This window comes from Drosophila biarmipes, chromosome X (assembly GCF_025231255.1).
Source record: "Drosophila biarmipes strain raj3 chromosome X, RU_DBia_V1.1, whole genome shotgun sequence".
Classification (NCBI taxonomy): domain Eukaryota; kingdom Metazoa; phylum Arthropoda; class Insecta; order Diptera; family Drosophilidae; genus Drosophila; species Drosophila biarmipes.
This window is the reverse complement of record NC_066611.1, coordinates 3,519,226-3,539,803: the sequence shown is the minus strand read 5'-3', so window position 1 is coordinate 3,539,803 and position 20,578 is coordinate 3,519,226. Positions and strand designations below refer to the sequence as shown.

At 42.2% G+C, this 20,578-nt stretch overlaps 1 protein-coding gene across 4 annotated transcripts in view; it reads right to left on the bottom strand.

Annotated features, from left to right (window-relative positions):
• LOC108033150 (uncharacterized) overlaps positions 1-20,578 on the bottom strand; it is an 88,017-nt gene that overhangs the window by 33,802 nt on the left and 33,637 nt on the right. For 3 of the 4 annotated variants that reach the window (XM_044093317.2, XM_050888661.1, XM_050888657.1), the window contains exons 3-4: positions 17,490-17,739; positions 1,714-2,076 (exon numbers count right to left, since the gene is read on the bottom strand). In XM_044093317.2, the coding sequence (XP_043949252.1) occupies positions 1,714-2,076; positions 17,490-17,631 (505 nt within the window). In that variant the 5' untranslated portion in view covers positions 17,632-17,739. Of the gene's footprint in view, positions 1-1,713; positions 2,077-15,960; positions 16,080-17,489; positions 17,740-20,578 lie in introns of those variants that run through there. The other variant, XM_050888659.1, reaches the window with a different exon arrangement.

Sequence of the window (20,578 nt, the reverse complement as noted above, 5' to 3'; positions counted from 1 at the left end):
TTGATATGCAAATAAGCCGGTGCCCCTCCAGTGCTCGAACGCCAACCCCGACCCGTACTCGAACCCGAACTCGTAATGCTAAGCACACAAATATGGCATCGACTGGGGCGGAGGGCCGCACATATGCTGACATATCCGCAGATACAGACTCGGGGACCGCTGATGCGTGCTTATGGAAAGTCAATCATTCGCTTTCAGGTTTTATCTGTCGGCTCTTGACTTTTGCAGTGACATTATTTTGTCTTAACTGACAAATGATTTGGCCTCCGAGCGACTTGGGATAGGCATTGGAGTTGCCCGGGAGTTACCCGGCTCTGCGGCGGCGGAGGCACTGAAGCGAGTGCAGCTCAAATATGATGACAGCCCGGCCGGGCCCTCGCACACAATCCAATCCCCCAATCGAGGGATCGTATTATGGAGCCCGGGGAAAAGGAAGCTGGGAGCTGGGAGCAGGGAGCTGAAAGCTGAAAGCCGAGCACTGAGCACTGAGAGCTGAGGACTGGCAACTGGTGACTGGTGACTGGGCCTGGAGTTCGGGGAGCCGAGGCGCTAACGCTTTTAAATGGGCCACACAAAACGGCCCTGCCATGTGGAATCTGTGTGGAGCATCTTACGCATCAGCGCCATCTAATGCCTCCGGTTCACTGGCTCCTCCTCCCCCACCCAGCCGAGTGACTGACTGACTTACTGACTGACATCTGGTAATGTCAACAGCACTGGCTGCCAAGACTTGGCCAAAGACTTTGCAATTATTTGCAGTAGCTCGCTCGTCGCCAAGTGCTTGCCATATAAACTTTTACGAGGCCTGCACTCCACTCGAATTACAGACAAAGCAAAAAGGTGTCGATCTGATAGCGGGCGGCCACAAAAAGAAACGTTACCTACTGAAATATCTGTTGAAAGAGAAGTTCTTCGAAAAAGTCCTCTAGCTACACTCCTCCTCCTCCTGCACTGATTTGCTCCATTAAACTCCATTCATTCTTTATAAGGCAAGCAATCTCCTCCTGTTTCTCCCAGTGCACTCTCACGCCCACACTCGCGAACAGGAAGCCGGCTGCCAATTGGCTTCCATCAAAGTTCGTATTTGTCTTTGTAGCTTCGGAGCACAGATACAGATACTGCCTCCGATACTGCTGGATTCAGGCGGTCTTTTTAATTGCTCGGCCGTAGATAATCCCCGGGAATGAGTTTCAGTGAGTGCCATGAATACAATCCTGCTTTCCGTGGATACCTGGATAATGATTTTGCCAAACATTCCCTAAGACGCCTTTGAATAATACATTACATGGATTTCTCAGGCTCTGTAAACACACAGAGAAATGCTATTGGGTCATAGTGAATAGTGGAATCGATTTTACCATTAAAATTGATACTCTTACAACAATAAAGCAATATTTTATGGCAGTTTCACTGTTAGATAGTAGCCAAGTCAAGCAAAAAATCCCCTTCACTGCGTTGCATGGCTTGTAGCCTTTTACGTAACCACTCTTAACCCATATCTTTTTATGTGTATCCATCATTTTCACCCGTTTGCCAGGAATTTTCAAGCTATTTAATCCTGGAAGGGGCAGCTATAAATCCTGTATTTTCAGTGAGCCAATCAAAGTGTTGGCTTAGTTTAATTGCCTAGGACATAAAGGTCGGACTGAGAGGTCAATTGACTCTGTATTCTTCCCTAAATGAAGACCTGTTGATTAGAGCCCCAGCACTCACCTGTGATCACCCGCGTGCAGTTGATGTTCTTCGGATACAGGTTGGGGTACTCGGGGCTGTAAAGCTCGTTCTTGGTGGGATCCCCCTCGACGAACAGACGGCAGCGGTCCACCTGGTCCTCCTCCGCCTGCCGCTCGCTGCGGCCCGCTCGCGGCGGCCGGGAAATGGTCAGCGGGTGCTGCCCCGCCCCCCAGTCGCCCTCCCCCTCGCCCTCGGCCACATCCGCCTCCCGGAAGGGGCCGGAGAACTTGGTGGTCGGGGGCGTGGCCAGGGTCGAGTTCGACGGCCGGTGGCCGGGGGGCCTGGCCAGCGATTCGTCCATGGGCGCGGAGCGATTGGCGATTAGCTCACTGCCGGCAGAAGCTGCAAGGAAATGAAAGGGAAATGGAAATCACCTGAGTGTGCAGTTCGAGTGGCTATCTACTACACACAGATATTTCTATGCGCTCGCACTGCCATTTTCGGATGGCAGCATTACATTTTAGTACGGGAATAATAATCATGAGCATAAAAATTTATACGGCGGGTGGCTTGTTTTTTTTTAATAATGCGCATAACTTTCGCGGGGCAGAAACTAAAAGCGAGGAAAAGCACAACAAGGGAGCACAGGTAAAGCATATTATTATAAGGTAAATATGTATGGCAGCGGGTCGTACTTAAAATTTCCAGCATGTGTGTTTGCAGACGCTTTCCCATTTTCACATCCGTGAGTACTTTTTAATTCGGCTTTAATAAGTTCATTTTATTTCAAAAAGCTTACCATGTTTTTAAATTGTGCTAAAAGTTGTTACTGCTACGGTTTTCATTTTGGAGTATTTTACTTGAAATCGAGGTGCACACATTTGAAAACTATTTTTCTTTGAAAACCTTTAATATTTAAATGCACCTTTTGTTTTCTATACCAAAAATGGTATATATATTAATGTTGGCCCAAAGTTTAGCATCAAAGTTCTCGAAAGTACATTTCTGGACAGGCTTGTACATAGTAGGGATGGTAATAAAATCTTTGGTACTATTGATAGTATCGATGGTCGATGGGTCTGACCTCGATACCATCGTTACAGAAAGGAAATTTATGTTCAGAGAATTTATGGCTTATTTGAAAAACAAAATGGTATATTGTGGTATAATTCTGAGAGCTTATTAGACTCTTTCTTTGTATGTCAGAGGAGTGGATTTTTTTCGATCGACAAGTTTTTGGTTATTTGGATCAAATTTTCGGTAATAGCGATAGTGTCGATTATAATCATCATCGATAGAAAAAAGCATCGACAATGACATCGATTTGAAAACAATACCAGACCAGTCTTTAATTAATTTTAAAATATTTGTTCAACTTAGGAAAAACAGGGAAAAACAATTTGGCTCCAATATTCTTAAAGGGCAATAATCTTTATCAACATTTTGGTCCTTAAAAACAGAGCAAAAAAATGCTGATAAAATCTCCAATGTGAGAAGAATTGGGAACACAAGCACTTTTAGCTTTTGAAAGGCCACACTTTCGGAAAGTATGCAATGCAAATTTTTATTAAAGCCCCGACCAGCCTGCGCCCTCCCTGCCATTTTAGCCGTTTTTGCTGCTTTTTCTGTTTTTCTGTTTGAGCAACTGTGACTGCAACTGCAGCTGGAACAGTTACTGTAACTGCGACTGTAACGGCAACAGTAACTGAAACTGCACCTAAACAACAATCGTTAAGCCCATGCAAAGTAGCCCAGAGCGACGCACAAACACACCGCCGCACGCCTCTGTGTGGGTGAGTATCTGTGAGGTTGTGCATTGGCACAGCCAGCAGAAGCACGGTCCTCCGCAGCCCACGAACCTCAGATGCCCTTGGAGTTATCACTCTGGCAATAGGAAATGTTATACAGCGATATGCAATGTATATTGTATGATTTTTTGTCTCTTGTTGAATAATACATACAAGTATCTGACAGATGCGTTTGGCTATTATACGCTTTCTTTGGTGCTAAGTTACCTGTTGGAGAACACATATCTGCCAGGGTAGCTGCCCTAATTAAACGCAATTAGCTAAACTTTGATTTCTGTCAGTAAACAGCCAGCAGTGGGCCGAAAACCACAACTGATTGGATTACCGGGTAAATTATACCAAACAGACACCAAATTCATTAGGGCAAATCAGTTAAGTAAATTCAATTGGCGCTCAGTTAGTTGGGAATGATATCACTCAATGAGGACCAATTTGGCAGTGCTTGAGTGTTAAGTGGTGATGCAGTTGAAAGGGGTATTCAATAAGGTGTTTCGTTTATTTATTTTAAATTATTTAATAGTAGAAACTGAAACGTAAAAAAATAGATTTAAAAATCCCATTCCTTCGGTGAGCATATCTAGTTGGTTGCGGTAACTAGAACCATACTTCCTAGCATACTAGCATACTTCCTCGGCTATTCGAGTCGGGTTTGTGGGTCATAGGGTATTTGGTACAGTTGTAACAGCAACACAAACACAGCCTGAGCACACACAGTCGCACTACACACTCGCACACACACAGGGCAGAGACATGGGCGCATGTGAAGTGTTTGCCTCACATTACATGGCTGCTAGTGCCTAATGATGTAGCAACAAATTTAATAAACATATTAAGTGTTGATGTTTTTGTAATCGCACAGGGCAACGCCAGATGTTACTCCACTTCCCCTGCCCCTGCCCCGCCCCTTCTCTGTTTGCTCTGCCTTGCTTTTTTACCACACACACACAGGCACACACTCCAGTGTAGTTCAGCACACGTACAGGGGCCACTATGGCCTCCATTTGCCGTTAGTCAAAAGCTGCTTATTTCCGTTCTGGTTCTGTTTCTGCTTCTGCTTCTGCCTCTGTTCCTGGTGCTGTTTCCGCTTCTGTTCCAGTCCCAGTTGGTCTCGGTCTTGGCCCTGCTCCCGCCCCCGCTCCCGCTGCCGCTCCCGACCACTATTTGTCACATCAATTAAACGAAATGAACATTAAAATTAATTTAAATGCGAATATTAAATGGATTGCCGTCTAATGAAGCGCTTAAACTACACCGGCTCTAATTAAAATTGCCACAATTTATGGTTTAGTTGCGAAATTAAAGCCTTGCCATTCCCAGAGATTTGCCAAATTGCCATAATTGATTAAATGCAAACTTCGAATGCTTTGGCTGCGCAATGCAATCGAGTTTTATGGGCGTAGTTCCGCTTGCCTTGTGTCGATTTCAGTTTTGGCCGCAAGTTGAACTTACCAACCATAAACTTTTCTGCGAGCCCCTCGCCAAGCACGCCCCTTTCTGCCATCTGTGGTGCACAGGGAAAAATTAGGGAGTTATAGTGCCACTTAGGATTTAAATCAGCTATAATATTTTGGATTATAAAAAACAATTACATTTTGTCTAGTTACATAAAAAAGGGAATGAATTTCTTAATGAAGGAGTTACAGACTATCAAACTTGGATTAGAAAGGGCACACAATTTGGGAACATTTTTGAAAGCTTAGTTACACGGTGAACGTACTATATATAAGATACAAATTCTATTCATTCAGTTATTCACCAGCGATACGAGGTTCATCCATGCTGTTTCTCTGTCTGCATGTATCCCATGCTAAGTCATTGGATCTCAGACTTCATCGCGTTGTTCATTTATATTCATATTTGCATATGTCTGAGTCGGTGCAGCTGTCAGTGGGTCTCGCTGCGAGAGTGTGTATAAAGTATCTCTACCACGCCTTCCGCCCTCCGCCCCCGGCCACTCCCCCCTCGAGCCGAGTGCCTTGGGCTTGGATTCCTCGCTGCCGTCGTCCCGTATGTATTTTATTCGTCGACGCAGTTATTTGCTTTAATACACTCAATAGACTTAACACATTTTCCACGCCCCCGCCGCCCGCCGCCCACCGCCAACCACTCAACCGCCGCCCACTTGCCATCCGCTCGGTGTGTGTTTTGTAGTTTTCTGCAATAAATTTTGCATTTTGCTGGCTCTGCCAGAGACACCCAGCCAGCCGGCGAGCCAGCGAGCGGAGAAGCTAAAATAAAATAAAAAGTAAATAATATTTCATTGCAAAGGCGACTTGTGAACGAGCAGGAACAGTGCCTGACAGGGTCTTGAATATTGCCGAAAAACACTTAGCCAGGGCTTAAGAATCAACAAATAAATGTCGGCGAATGTTGGAATTGATTCGATTCAGTATCGGTTTGGCTTGAATATTCATAGATTCATAGAGGTTCATAAGTGAATGGTTGGCTGACCGTAATCTATAAATTCATTTCGTTATCATAACCCGGTAACATGATTTCGAGCATGAAGAAATCACTTTAAGTTCCTTAGTTTTACAAAATTACATTTTACTTCAACTGCCTTAAAAAAGGCTGCCCACTTTCCGTAGACGCAGTAGTTAATTCCGGGTTCGTTAATTATTTATCACTGTTCTATTATTCGGCGCCACTGTGCCCCCTCTGCGCCGTGACTTTAATTGCAACTGTGACTGCGCCTGTGACTCGGCTGTGACTGTGCATATTTATAGTTCTGTATTGTCTGGCAGCCCACCCAGAAATGACTAAAGCTGCCTCTTGAGCGCCAGTTGAATGGGATGTGGGCGGGTGCCTCCGCCCGGCGAAGGAGCTACAGCTGCAGTCGGCAAGGAGTAACTAAGTATATAATAATTTACAGTTTGCATTAAAATTTTCGTCTGCCAACTGGGCCCGAATGGAGCCCAACCTCCTGGGGGAGCTGCATTCACAGAGTACATAATTTTCTCATGATTTACTAATTGCTGGAAGCTGCCGCTTGTTGCGCCACTGCGACTCTTACAATTTACGAATTTGCGCATTTTATTGAATAAATTAAACGCTGTCGTGGCTGGGCAAATGGCTGCTCGTAAAACGCTGCTCTAAATCAATGCAAATACACATTAATCCCCCACTGCGAGGGACATTCAAAGGGCTTTGAAGTCGAGGCAAACACGCGAAAGCCAATCCATAATTGAGTGGGCAAACATTTAATCATCGATTTCCCATTGAGTCGCAGGGCCCGCGGCTATGCTCAAACTTTTTCTGGCTTTAACTTTGACATTAGGCGTTTCTTATTGAAAAACAGCCAGCCAAGCAATCGATTGTCAAGGCAATCAGTTAATATTTAACAAAAATAGCATAGTTACTTAAACATACAAGATACAAGACCAAAGCTTGAATTTTAAAATAAAGTAAATGGCCATTTTCATAAGCTTGAAACCACATTTAAATAAAATCATTTAGGGATAAATAAAATGTGTGAAAAGGAATTAAAGGCAATTAATGTGTTTCTGTCGCTGAAGGAGAAATAAATCAAAGTGAGCTTATTTGAAGCGTCCAAATTAAGGTCATATTAGTTGGCATTCACCACAAACATTTTAAAGCTCCCCTTTCAACGACTTTTCCCCATTTTTCCGCTTCATAGAGGGATTACAACGGATCCTTGGCAACGCCTGGCGCGAAGGGAGGGATTGTTTAAGCGGCGCCCAAGCGAGCTTCTGGTGGCAAGGGATACAGGCGCCTGTTTCGTGATTCTGTGCAAAATTCTGCATGCCACATTTTCGCATTCCGCAAGACTTGGGCGTCAAGTGAAAAGTGGGCGAGGCCAAACGGCAATATGTGACTACTTGCGCCATAATTCGCAATTAACATGGGAAATGTGGCACTTAGTGGCGACCGGGCAGAGGCTGGAGGAAGGGATGAGCACTGCAAAAAACTCAATTTCTATTGTTGAGTGCAATTAGTAATTGAAATAGGAATTAGACTGTGCAAAATTTAAATTGCAATAATTCAGTAGTGCAATATCAAACCAGAATTTAATAAACTTACATTAGGACCAAAAAAAAATATTTAAACTATATAATAACAAGAAAGGAAGTTAGCTTCGGCAAGCCGAAGTTTATATACCCTTGCTGTTATAAGAAATAATCAACTTTAGTAACACAGTGTGAAATTTTTAAGGATCGTTGCTGACTTCAGTGATATTAAAAAAAAATTATTTCATTCTTTCTTTCGGAACATTTTTTTTACATCTATATGTTAGAGTATTCCGATTTTTATTAAATTGAATTCGAAATTCTTAAAAATATAAAAAATTATATTCCCAATACTATAAGATAATATGTCAAATAGGCCCAAAGCTTTAATTTGTTTCATATTATTTACGCACCAATTATCCGATCGTTCCTATGACAGCTATATGATATAGTCGTCCGATATTGATACAAATTAATTCGAAATTCAGAACTAATTAAAAATGTTACTTTCAAGCTTAGAAGGTTATATGTTAAAAAATACCGAAGATATCATTTTTTTTTAATTTTTTCCGTGATAGTTCCTATAGGAGCTACTACCTGCAATAGAAAGAAGACTTTTTAAAAAGTTTCAGCTTTTTTAAAAGATAGCTTTAAAACTGAGAGACTAGTTTGCGTAGAAGCGGACAGACAGACGGACATGGCTAGATCGACTCGTCTTGTGACGCTGATCAAGAATATATATATTTTATGGGGTCGAAAACGTCTCGTTCACTGCGTTGCAAACTTCTGACTGAAATTATTATACCCTCTGCAAGGGTATAAATATACTTATAAAGATCTGGAAATTCACCATTATTTTTAGCCCTGCACAACTATAGAGCGTTCGGTGATTATTCCAATTTGTAAATGTTGAATAAAAATCGAGGGCATAACGCTAAGTGTGATTAATGGACTGTTTGCGGCCTGCAACTGGCGAAAAGTATCTCTCGGAAGGTGTGCGGCTGTCAGGTCCACATGGAGCATTCCGAGTCGCCGGCGATGATAATTTATAGAAACTTTTCGCACGTTCGCCATTAATTGTCAGCCGTGGGTGAAGGCATCAACATCCTTAGTGGGGGAACCACTCTTCGGACGATGAAGATGGAGTGGATATGGTAACAATAACTAAGACACGCGATGGGTTTTATTATTTGTTTTTGGCTGCTTTTTTGGCATGATTCCCGGCGCTGCCGCTCGTGTTGCAGAATTTCAATTTTCGTCTGGCGCAGCACATAAATAAAATCAGTTTTATTATTTTCCCCGGCGCAAACATCGGGCGGAGATGCCACGATAGAGCTGCCAAGAGGACGACACACATACTGGAGAGCGCCCTGAGGGGCATGGGGCTGAAGAGGGCGTGGCAGCCCCCGTCGAAGGAGCCACAATGCAACCTGAAGTTGCAATTAGCAATAAAACATGGCAGCCCGGCAACAAAAGATGCACATCTCGAGCTCGCTCTTGAAATATACGGAACGAAGTACCCAGCCAAACGCCCTGCCACGCCCCAGTAAGCTAAGCTCATTACCCCCCGAAAACCCCAAATTGGCAGGAATCGCCCGCAAGGTAGTTCAGTTAATAAAACCAGATATTTCTAATTGGTAGATGGCAGCGGGTGGCTGAGCGCTGGGAGCGGGGAAACGGGGAAATATATGCTCGAAACCATAATCATCAATTATGCAACTATCCAGGGAGGTGGAGACCGCCCTGCCACCCACAAGCATCGCCTGTCATTCCGGCTTATTAATGCATTTCGGGCGCTGCAGTTTTAAATCGACGGCTGACAATGGTAGACTATATTTTCCGGAACCAAAACCGAGATTATAATCTGCTAGGCATAATGGAAGGAGGATTGTATTCTGGTGGGGCCTCTCTATTGTCTTGCATTTAAATTATTAGACAGCCTCTAGTGCGTTCTGGTTCCTACTATTTTTTAATGGATTTTATACTGTAATCCATGGTGTTAAGGGCTATCATAGTGGTTGCTTTTTATGATTACGGTAATATAATAAAAACATCTATAAATATTTTTTCTTCAGTATGCATAAGCTCATAAAACAAAAGCGTTTTACATTTACCCTGTTACCCAATATACCATTTATACGCTGGGCTTATGCGATGACTATATCATGCTTTTATTTCATGATTCGACCGATTTCCACAACACACGAAAGTTGACTATGATTTCGAACTCAAAGCGTGATATGGTGACAATTAAACGTTGGTAACTCCATATAATTATCGGAGTTGCCAGACCTATAGAAATACAGGAAAACGTCTTGCTTTCAACAAGTTGTTTATTCACTCAGCGGCAAAAAATCAATTTAGATGTTTTGGTTTGGATATACTTTTTATGCGAGTAACTTTATTACATACAAATAGAATATAATAATCGGTCACACCTTTTTCCATCGGTCTGTCATCTCTGACAGCTGAGATGCAATAAAAGCATGAATTTGGGACGTGTCGCATAAACAGGGACAACTTTAAATTATGGTTTTGAGAAATCATGAAATCCATAGCATAAGCAAAGTAATAGTAGTGCATACATAAGTGTGGTCCTTTTTCATCCCCTTTTATTGGCAAACATTTTTTCGTTTTCAATCTTTTCAGCAAGCATTTTATTTTAATTTTCTGTCAATTTTCTACCCATATTAGTCTTTCTGTGTTTGCCATTAAGCGCTTTTCGCGCGCTTTTAAAGTGATTTTGTGTGACTGTGAGTCCCGCTGAAGTTTGCCCAGCATTCGCTTGTCACGGCAATTGGACACGTCAAATTCGGCAAATGGCAAATGCAAACAAAGTATTCGCTGCGCTGGCCGCCATAATCCTGCAGGAGTCGGCAGGAACCGGAAGTCGGAGACAATGAGTACGTCGGGCCAACTAACTCAGGCAGCGACATGTCGCAGATTAATTTGCAACATCCACGGCAACTTGCTCGCTTCCGCTGGGGGAGGGATTTCGAAATTGTTAAATTGAAATGAAATGCCCGACAATTGGATTGCGACGGGCAAATTGAGAGCAAGGCTCCGGCCCGTCATCCCCGACCTATGGAGTGTATGTGCGAGGACTACCCCCCGCACCGGCGGATCTTTGGCAACGCGCAACGCCGAGCCTTGACGTCGTTTTAATTTTGAGTGAGGGCGCACAGATTTAAAACGAAATCAGCGTGCGGCTATGTCAGATGATAAAAGGGGATGCTATTTTAACCCCCGAAGCCCCGGGGGCGCACGTCGAACCAGAAGCGGAACCAAATGAGGGGCACTGAAGGCAGGGGAAAACGAAAGGCAGCCAGAGTACCATACACCTCGACTATCACATACTTATTAGTCACCTCGGAGTATGGTTTCTCTTCCCCCTAATATACCGACAATCCTAAAAACGTGATTTTCAGATTATGATAATATAAATAAATAAATGAGTAGAATAAATACGATTATGAGGATATAACAAAATTTTAAAAATATAGAAGATTTAATACCTTTAACAATTCTATTGTCATATAACTGTCTTTAAATCTTCTAAATGTATCTACAATTTAAAAAGCTTAATTTAAAGTTTTTATAAACATCGAATTTATAAATATAAAAAGTATCAAATAGAACACATTTAAAGATGTTTAAAAAACCTATCTCACCAGCAGAATGCGAATCATCAGGCACCCGTAGTTTCATTCAAATAACTTCATTATGCCCTTTTAAGCTCCTGGAATACCGGGTTTGAAAATTATAGCCAGCGGAATCCGAACTCGAGCGGAACTCTTTAACCGAGGCGTACAACCGCACCACCCACCGCCCTTACACCACCCCGCGACCTCGACCCCCCGCCATAGTGCGTGCTTAGTGGGTGGAATGAAAACGCGAAATGAAAATCTGCAGGCAAACTGTCAATTTGCAGCGAAAATTTGATTAGGGTTGACTGCATTTTTACTCAGATCTGGTCTAGAAAAAACGGGGAGGTGGGCGCGCACCTGGCAGCGGGAAACCGAGAATGCGAATGAGGAGACAAGCAAAACAATCCGTGCAAAATGCTAAAAGTGTAATAAAATGAAGTTATACTTAGGTGAATATTTTCATGCAAACTGAAAAGGTATTTGGGAGGAAAAGGGAATAGTAAAGGTCTTCAAAGCGTTACGGAGTAAAGAAGAAAAATCGGAAAGTATTTAGTTAGATGGTTTCCCAAAATTATTTACCTATCCATATTTTATATTTGAACCAAGCCTTTGTCCTCAGAAAATCAAGGCAGGATTAATCCAAACTGATTAAAACCCTTTGATGACAGAATTACCGAGCCAAAGAAATATTTTTAAACAAGGAAGACCTGGAGAGGTGAGTGCAAGGACAAGACAACAGGTTCAGGAAAACACCGAAGAGAAAGTTAGACAAAAGCACAGCAAATTAAGGTGGGGCAACCAAATTATCTAAAGCAGAAAATAAGTGCGGCTTTCAAAAACGATTTCATTGATTTTGTAAATATATATAAAAGATACCGCAATACACTACATAAGATATGTATTCTTAAGGTATGGCTACAGCTCTTTTTAATTAAGTACGCATAACTAATATGTTCCTCGAAGCGCTTGGTAAGTTTGTACAAATTGTTTTTCCGCAGAAACTTTCTGCAAAGTAAGCAAACATTTTCGTTTCGGTTGCAAAAATATTTGCAGAATATAATTTTGTGTAGTATGTTTGCCAAGCCGCAGAGCCAGACATACATAAGCTTAAGCCCGCTGAAAGGGAAGTGGAAGGACAACGAGCAGAGCTCACATCCTGGCTGAGTGGAAGTCAGCAAGGTGGGTGATGGCATGGGTTAAGGACGGGGGCTGTGGACAAACAAGGGGCGGGCCCGAGCATTGTTACCAACTTAGATTAAAAGTGATAGCCAGACAAACGCTCCTGGCAGCGGCATCAATTGAGAAAGCAATCGCAGCCCGGCAGAAAACTGAAGCTACAAAAAAGAAGGGAAATGGCAGAAAAAACCCAACAGGAATCGGCAAAGTTGGGGAAATGGGACTGGTGCAGAGGAGACAAAACAAAAACAAATTTATAATTGAAATCAGTGTCACGACAGCCGAGTAGGGCAGCCGGAACAGGAGCAACCGGGACAGTTCAGGATGGCACTTAGCTCGAATGGCCAAAACAAGCAGAAGGCACTGGAAAACGGCGGAAAAGCCAAGTGCAAGATGCAGAAATTAAAGGCAATGGGAGAAAAATCCCTGCGTAAGGAAGCGCACACAAATTAGCTAATGTTGAATAAAGCCAAAGTCAAAACCAATTCCATTCCCTCAACTTCTCCGAGTTTTGGCCCGGGAAATGGCCGAGAGCGGGGGGCTGGCCGGCTCACTTCCTCCGCCGGGCATCCCCAGGCGTCCGCAATTGGGTCAACTAACATTTGGAGCAAATGGCCAAGTGCGACGGGCCGTGACAGGAGCATGAAAAGTGCTTTAAGCCAACACTGGCCAGATCTCCTTAAATTTGGTCAAGAAAGTGGACGGAAGAGTGCTCAGTTTACGGAGACTTGAGAATGGGAATGAAGCCGGAGTTGGGGAATCTTTGAAATCCAAGATCCACACGGAAAGAAATATGTTTGCTAAAATAATAGGGGGTTGTAATAATCAATAATAATCAATAGCTTCATTTCGTAGAGAGTGGAACTTTAGCAGGAGTCGAGGGAGTCTTTAAAATCTAAGATCCGCACGGAAGGAAAAATGTTTGCTAAAATAAGGGAGAGAAAAATTAAAACCTTCATATTAAAAGTAAGATATTGTAGATCATAAATTGGGACTTTGGCAGGAATTGAGGGAATTATTGAAATCGAAGGTCCACACGATAAGAAAAATAAAAAAGTGTAAGTGGCTAAAATAAAGAAGTGTAGTGGTACAAATCAATACCTTCATATACAATTTAGAATATATATATCATATTTAAGTTTAAAACAGAAATTAAATATTACAAACAGAAAATATTTAATTGAAAGATTTAATGTTGCATAAAGGCTGAAAATATAAGATATGGTGTAACTTTTATATACTTAGGCATTTTGTCCACTGATTTGTTCTTTGAAAAATATTAATATCTGACAACAAGTAAATAAATAAACATAAATATAAAATCCTTGGACGTTCTACTTCTGTATAATTGTGTATCGTCACGAATAACAATAGCAAACAACAATTAATTAAATAAGATTTTTGACATGAATTTAGAAATACATAATTTAATTAGTGGAAAACAGCAGCTAAAATATTAATTTGGTGAATAATTAAATAACAACAGGCCTGCGAGCCCCACTTATGAGTTCGTTAATTTTGCATTCAAACAGAAACAGAAATATGAGTTAAATTCAGCTAGAGGACTAAATTTGATTACTGAAATGCAACAGATGCGTTTGTTACAAACTATGAGCTCAAATATTAATTAGGGTCTATTCAAAGGACTCACATGTCCGTGTTTTGGCATCAAAGTCAGTTACTTAAAGAGCCATTTAACACAAGTAAATTAATGGCCATAATTCCAAGCGTGGGCCACTCTCTAAGGGTCAAGTGCGGAGTGTAGTTACATTTCAGGGACTCACTTAACTTAAATTAATTGAGCCAGCCCAAGAAGTACTCCCAGACAGTGTCAGAAAGCCTTCCCATCGCCCGGACCATATATCTTCGGCTGATTTAGGGAATGACACGAGCCAGCTTCCAGTTATTCGATAGCCGGTTGCAAATTGATTGTCCTCTGCGCCGGGGAAAAGGTGAGACAATTATTTACAAATCCAGCTCCCATTTGTCCCGCTCAGTCCACTCAATCCGCCGCCTGCCGCCCTCCGCCCTGCCAAGATGGCAACTCAAAACTGGCAACCGGCTATTTGTTAGCATTTTGCAGTCATTACGCAATCCCCAGTAGCTGCCCCAGCAGGCGGGCCACAGCCCTTAATTAATGGCCACTTTTGGGAACAGTTGGCAGTTTCTAATTTCAAATAAATAAACGCAATCCCCACCGGCAGCAGGGGCCAAAGCCATGCCCATAGACCAGATACCAGATACCAATACCCAAATTTGGCATCCACACGGACACCTAGAAAATGCTACTCGATTTACCGAAATCAAATGGAAATTCTCCGCTGCCGAGCATTTTATTTTATGTAGTATATCACCCGCCCCCTCGCATTTAAATCTGGTTTTGTTTATTTTTTGTTTCGCATTTGAATGCAAGCATTCCACTGCCGAATATTTCCGCTTGATTGCCACGTGTGGCGAATTCCTCGCCCCGATAAATTCGGGGCTTATACCCCGATTTGCCCGTCCGCCTCGCAGCCTTTGTGCCATTTTTCATGTCAAAATTATTCAATTATTGGCGAAGCGATATGAAATAAGCTAGTTATAAGAAAGGCAGCGGTTGTGAAAGGAACTGGAGCAGGTTGGTATGTAAGGATGGACTTGACGGTTCTCATCACTGTATCTGGGATTGTTACATAAAACTGCCAGTTTTGTAAGGAAAAGCTGGTAAAAATCAAATATAGGATCATATAAAAGTCACTTAATCACTTATGATAATGAGGCACTTTTCAAAATAGGGTTTAAAACTTGTTGTTGACTTTATAGAGAATATTTCTAAGACTGGCAATTTTCCCAAATGTATCTTTCCCACTGATTAAATGCATACTTCAAACTTGTTTAATAAAGTGCTCTGTGGCATTTTAAGCTCCCGAAATATTTTTTTTTGCACTGTAAATCCTCAATGCAGAGCTGTATTTCCGGTTCCACATATTAGCTATCCCTAGTAACCCCTTGGTTAATATTTGCACACCCCTTCCTACCCTGGAGGCACTCAGCGTGAGGACAGGCCCATGGCTGGTAATCGAGTGTGTGCGTGCGAGAGTTGACTTCCGGTCGCCGCCGTCTTCCGGGGTCACATTTTCTGCATGCATTAATTTACAATTACGATAGACTGACGACAGCCCCACCGCCCTGCCCCCTGCGATCTGAATCTGCGTCCTTTGCCCGGGCTACGTAAATTATTATCCCAAAAAGAAATTAGGCAAAATTATATGTGGCTGCCGACCTTTTTGCCCTGTGTTTTTGTGCTACTAAACGATTTCGGGTTTCAAAAAGCGACCCTTGGCCTTTTGCAGCTTCAGTTACTAAAAGCCGGACCATGTCCTGTCGCAGGGCAGGTGGGCGAGGCTGTCAGCTCGGAGCTGCTGCAACGACGTCCAGCCAGCTCGGGCAATTAAATGAATCCGTATCAAAAGACGCCCCATCCCGGCGGCGAGAGCCACAGGACAGCTGGTAAATGCTCGGCCAATGGCGTCAATCAATTACTCTAGTTGGCAAAACGCATCTGCGGTGGCACACAAGGATGTGGGCGGCAGGGGGCGTGGCACGGTCCTGGGGTTGGTGTCGGTTGGCCAGGGAAACCCTGGCCATAATGGCAGGACAATTGAGTGTGTTGTTGTGCAGATGGACTGTGAGATATATTTAACTTACAAATGTTAGAGTCAGCTCAAATGCCGACTGAAAGTGCCTCTTTGTTCTGCAATATTTGGTCTAGAATTTAGCTAATACCAGGGGCCTTTAATGGAGTTGTTCTGGAATTTTATTTGAAAAATAGTGTTGAAAAAAGTAAATAAAATGCTCTTGTCTGCAAAGTGTCAGCCTACTATATCAACAAATAAGTGAAGTTCCAAGTATAACTTTTAAAATAAAAACCAAAAATAACTCATTCGATCCCGGCTTAAACTGTAAATATCCTTTGAATATATGTGCAAAGTAATGGGAACATGATTTAAGTTAAATTGCCCAATATTTTCAATAACTCTGTCAGTACCCACTGAATTCCGCAGTGAATTTAAAATTGTTGTATAGTATTTAATTGCTTTAAAACATTTTATTTTTATGAAGCCACCGAAAGCCCTGACAAATCGGTGGAAATCGAGGGCCACTGAGGCCTCTATCGATTTCCCCGGGACTTAAGTTAAGCAGGCAAACAATCGGCCAATTAAGTGAACTCGACTCGACAAAGGACATACTCATGCATATCGACAAGCAGGCCTGCAGGTACAGCCAGCTATGTATGTAAATGGGATCGTATTATGGAGGATTCTCGAACTTTGTGTATTTGTGCCGTATTGACCAACTTGGCCGGCTGCCACAAAATGCGGCAAACATAATAATAAAAAAATGGAGGGGAAATGCCGCGGAACTGCCGTCCCTTTCACTCGACCTTGACTGCACACACACTGCAAAATATACATGGGCAAAGAGCTGGAAAAAACCTTGTCTGGCGAAAAGTTTGCGACTTGTTTTTGCGCTCGATGCGAAAAATGTGTGAGTTCGAGTCAATTAATTACAGGCAGCCGAACACAGAATCCTACCCGGACACAAACACAGGGGCCCTCCTCTCCCCTACATACATCATCTTTGTGCGTGGCTTTGTGTAGCCTACAATTTGGGGCACACTCACATGTACGGCGAGCACACACATACGTACAGGACTCGAATTTTTATGACCAAAAGCGAAATGTATGCATTCGACTTGTGTGCGGAATTGGTAACACAAAGGACCGCAAATGCCATATGGCCGTATAGATGATGATCCAACCTATATCCGATATATCTCCCAGCCCCCGGTGTCGGGCGAGTGTGTCCGCATAAATAAGCAAACAAATGAACGTCTAATGAGGTCAGAGAACGGGGCAATGGCCATGTCCGTCCAATAAAAGTTACTCTCCGCATGTGTGAAGATGTTTACAGCCTTGCACGGGCAGAAAAGGGGGAGGTCTTTTGCCACACTCTTTTGCCAGTGAGAAACGGACAAATTAATTATTATTCTAAAAGATTTTTAATTGAAAGAATGGTTTAACTGTTATGCAAGCTTCAAATATGATAATGTTTTAACATATTTCAATTTTTTACGTTACTCTTAAATATAATAAAATTCAACATCAAAACAGCACCGATTTCTTCCGGTGCAGTCACGCACTTAAGTGTGTCTTTGGCTGTGTTGTGGCACTTACCGTAAACTGCTTGCCCAACAATTAGCAGCATTAGCAGCGAACAGCGTGGGCCGTGGCTTAACCTTTGATGCTGCTGCTGCTGCTGTTCGTGTGGCCGCTGCTGTGGTTGTTGTGCGCCGCCCGGGCTCCTTCTCCTTCGCATTTTGTGTGAGGTTTGCCAGCTTCAGTCTTGTTGTCTCCGTCTCGCTCTAGCCCGCTCGCTGCCTCTCTCTCGCACTCTCCGCTCGCAGCAAGAGTCCTTTACACGTAACTGTAAAATACATCAAGAAGAAGAGCGCAAGGATAAGTCCAGGATCCGGAGCATGAACAAGAAGCAATATGAGCACAGTCGGGGGCAAGACAATAGCAACGGTAGAACTATGGATTGAAGATCAGGGAATAACTGTAAGCTTCAAAGGATATCTTGGATTATTTTTCCAGTCTTTGATATATTTATTGATCTTTTCAATACAATTAAGAGCTTTTTAAATAACAAAATTTATTTTAATTTCCTTTTATAAGCTATTTTTGAGAAGAAACCCAGTATTTACTCACACCTGCTTTACAATGTAAGCAGGGTGCCCGTGCTATTTTCTTGGCCCTGACTGTGGCAGGAGCGCCATAACGGAAATCCAATTGGAGCGAGTGTAAGACAATTGCTCGAGTTTGTTCAAACAATTTTGCGCTCCTTTCGTCGCGCCAACAAATGAGTTTTTCCTCAAATTGAGTTTCGCCGCTGGCGAAATGTCAGCACCAAAATAAATGATAATCCCATCAAGTGTTGGCAAATTGCAGACAAATATATTGCAATTTGTTTGGAATTTTGTGAAGGATTATCAAGGATGCTGACGGCAGGAAGCTGGGTGTTGATATGGAATTTGTAAATTTAATTCTTTCGCCGAAGTGTGATGCACTAATTCCCAGGGAATTCCAGCATTGCTCTCATGGCTTAATTTACAAGCATTAAATAATAATTTACGACTTATGGTTGATGAATCATAATATTTTTTTCCCTGTAGGTGCTTAAATTGGAAAAGGATTAAAATACTCTAAAAACATTCCTCCTGCCCGAAATGGTTCTCCTTGTCGCTGAATGATGAAAGTAAAATCTTGGAAAACATGAAAGGAGAGCATGCTGCACACTTTCACCTCCTTTTTTGCACTCTTTTCGGGGCCTCCGACTGCACCTGACTGACCCAAATGTGTTGTCATTTTTTCTGCCGGCTCTGAGCCCCTGGGAACCGCCCCTCGCGCCCCTGCGGCGCCATAAAGCATGACCCAATTGAATTGTTACGCTCGGGCTAATAAAATTTTATGTGCGGCTATTATTAGGCTCTCGTGTCTGCTCGTGTCCTGCGGCACCGCAACAAACAATGTCACTTAGATCCTTGCCAGTGCTGCCAGCATTCAACTTAAGCCCGGGACAGATCACCGAAAAAGGAGAGAAAGTACAAGGAGAAGGAAGATCTCAAGTATAATGTGTAATATGATTATCTGCGACTGAATCAAAATCAATTAATTCCCAAGAATACAAGTATTTGCATGGGGATCATGGTTATTGTCTGAATTAAGAGAATTCTACCACTAAGCTACCCCGCTTCTTAAAGGTAAATCCAATAATTTGCAGTAGTTTTTAACGCAGTATATGTATTCTAGCAGCAGAGGCGATCTAGACTTGTCCGTTTGTCCGTAAGGCTGTCCGTTCCTTCCTTTGTCCGTCCGTTCGTTCTTCTGTCCGTTTCTTCGCAGCTATCGTGATGAATCTTTTCCAAAAGTATGGTTTCAGTTGCAGTGACTGAGTCGGAACGGACCGGGTCGGACTCCCATTATAGAACACAAGTTCTAGATAGACATGACTAAATCGAATCAAGTCGTGATGTTGATAAAATAATAGGATTTGAAAGTTTCGAATCGTTTTATTTTTTAATTATTATTCTTAAAATAACGAGATATATCTTCTGTCTTGTGATGTTAATTGCCTATATATATCTGAACCTTGTTCAACCAAAGATTTCGACTTAAACAAAGAATAACATGGATATTGCCCAACGTAACCAGATTGGTGGAATGTTTACAATCTTGTTGTTTCATACTGTTTTTTCTACTTTTGATGAAAGGAATTATTGTGGAATTGGATAAATGCTGAATTTCGTTGTTTGCTTAAATAAAGTTTGTGATTGAAATGAATGTAATACGTATACTATCAACACGCCATTTTACATGCGCTTAAGAACTGTAATTGGTTTTGGACCGCTTTTGGCCTTTTGTTTTTCGTTAAACCCAATTGTTTTCTTTCATTGCAATTGAAAGGGACAATTTATTTCAGTATTGTTATAATTGTATATTAATACGTTAAAAAACGATACGGCAAATACTTTTTCCGGAAAGTTTTCCTGGCTTTCTAATCTTTTATTTCGATGGAAATCTTATCGGTTGAACTGCTCTCTGAACTTCCTACTGTGAGAATTATGGTTTTCAAAATAGGTTACTTTACTCGAATTTTATATCAAAAACATATAATCGGAAATTAGAAATATTCAAGTTCGCCAAAAGGACAGAATGGCAGCTACAATTCTTGGACTTTTTACAAAAAAGAATGTGACTGATCAAGCTATCAAAATAAAATACCTTATTTGGTTTCATATCAAGAATTTTAGTAATACAATTGTATTTTTTAGGGAAATTAATGACATAATATTTATTATGAATCCTTTGACATATTTTTCCCAGTGATGATGTGGTTTGAGGACGTACTTTCAATTGTTTTTGTGCTATTGTTTGGTCCATGCGACTGTTAAAATTTTATTTTGATACTCTGCTGCCTCTGAGGCGAAACTAATTTGTTTCCTGTATTGATTTTGGCGGGTCCGCAAGGTCCCGCCTTGCCTCGAATCGCCAGTCGCGACGGCGTCCAAAATTTATGCATAACTTTGCTCCTTCCGAATCTTTGATATCCAAACGCTTTGATTACACGCCCCGCCACCCAACCGTCCATTTAGCCATTCCTTAGCCCCGATTTTCCACTTTATTCTCTGCATGTTTTTCGCATTTTTTGCGCTTCAGTTGTCTTAGGCGATTCCTCGTGGCGTTAAGTACTCAAAAAAGCAGAA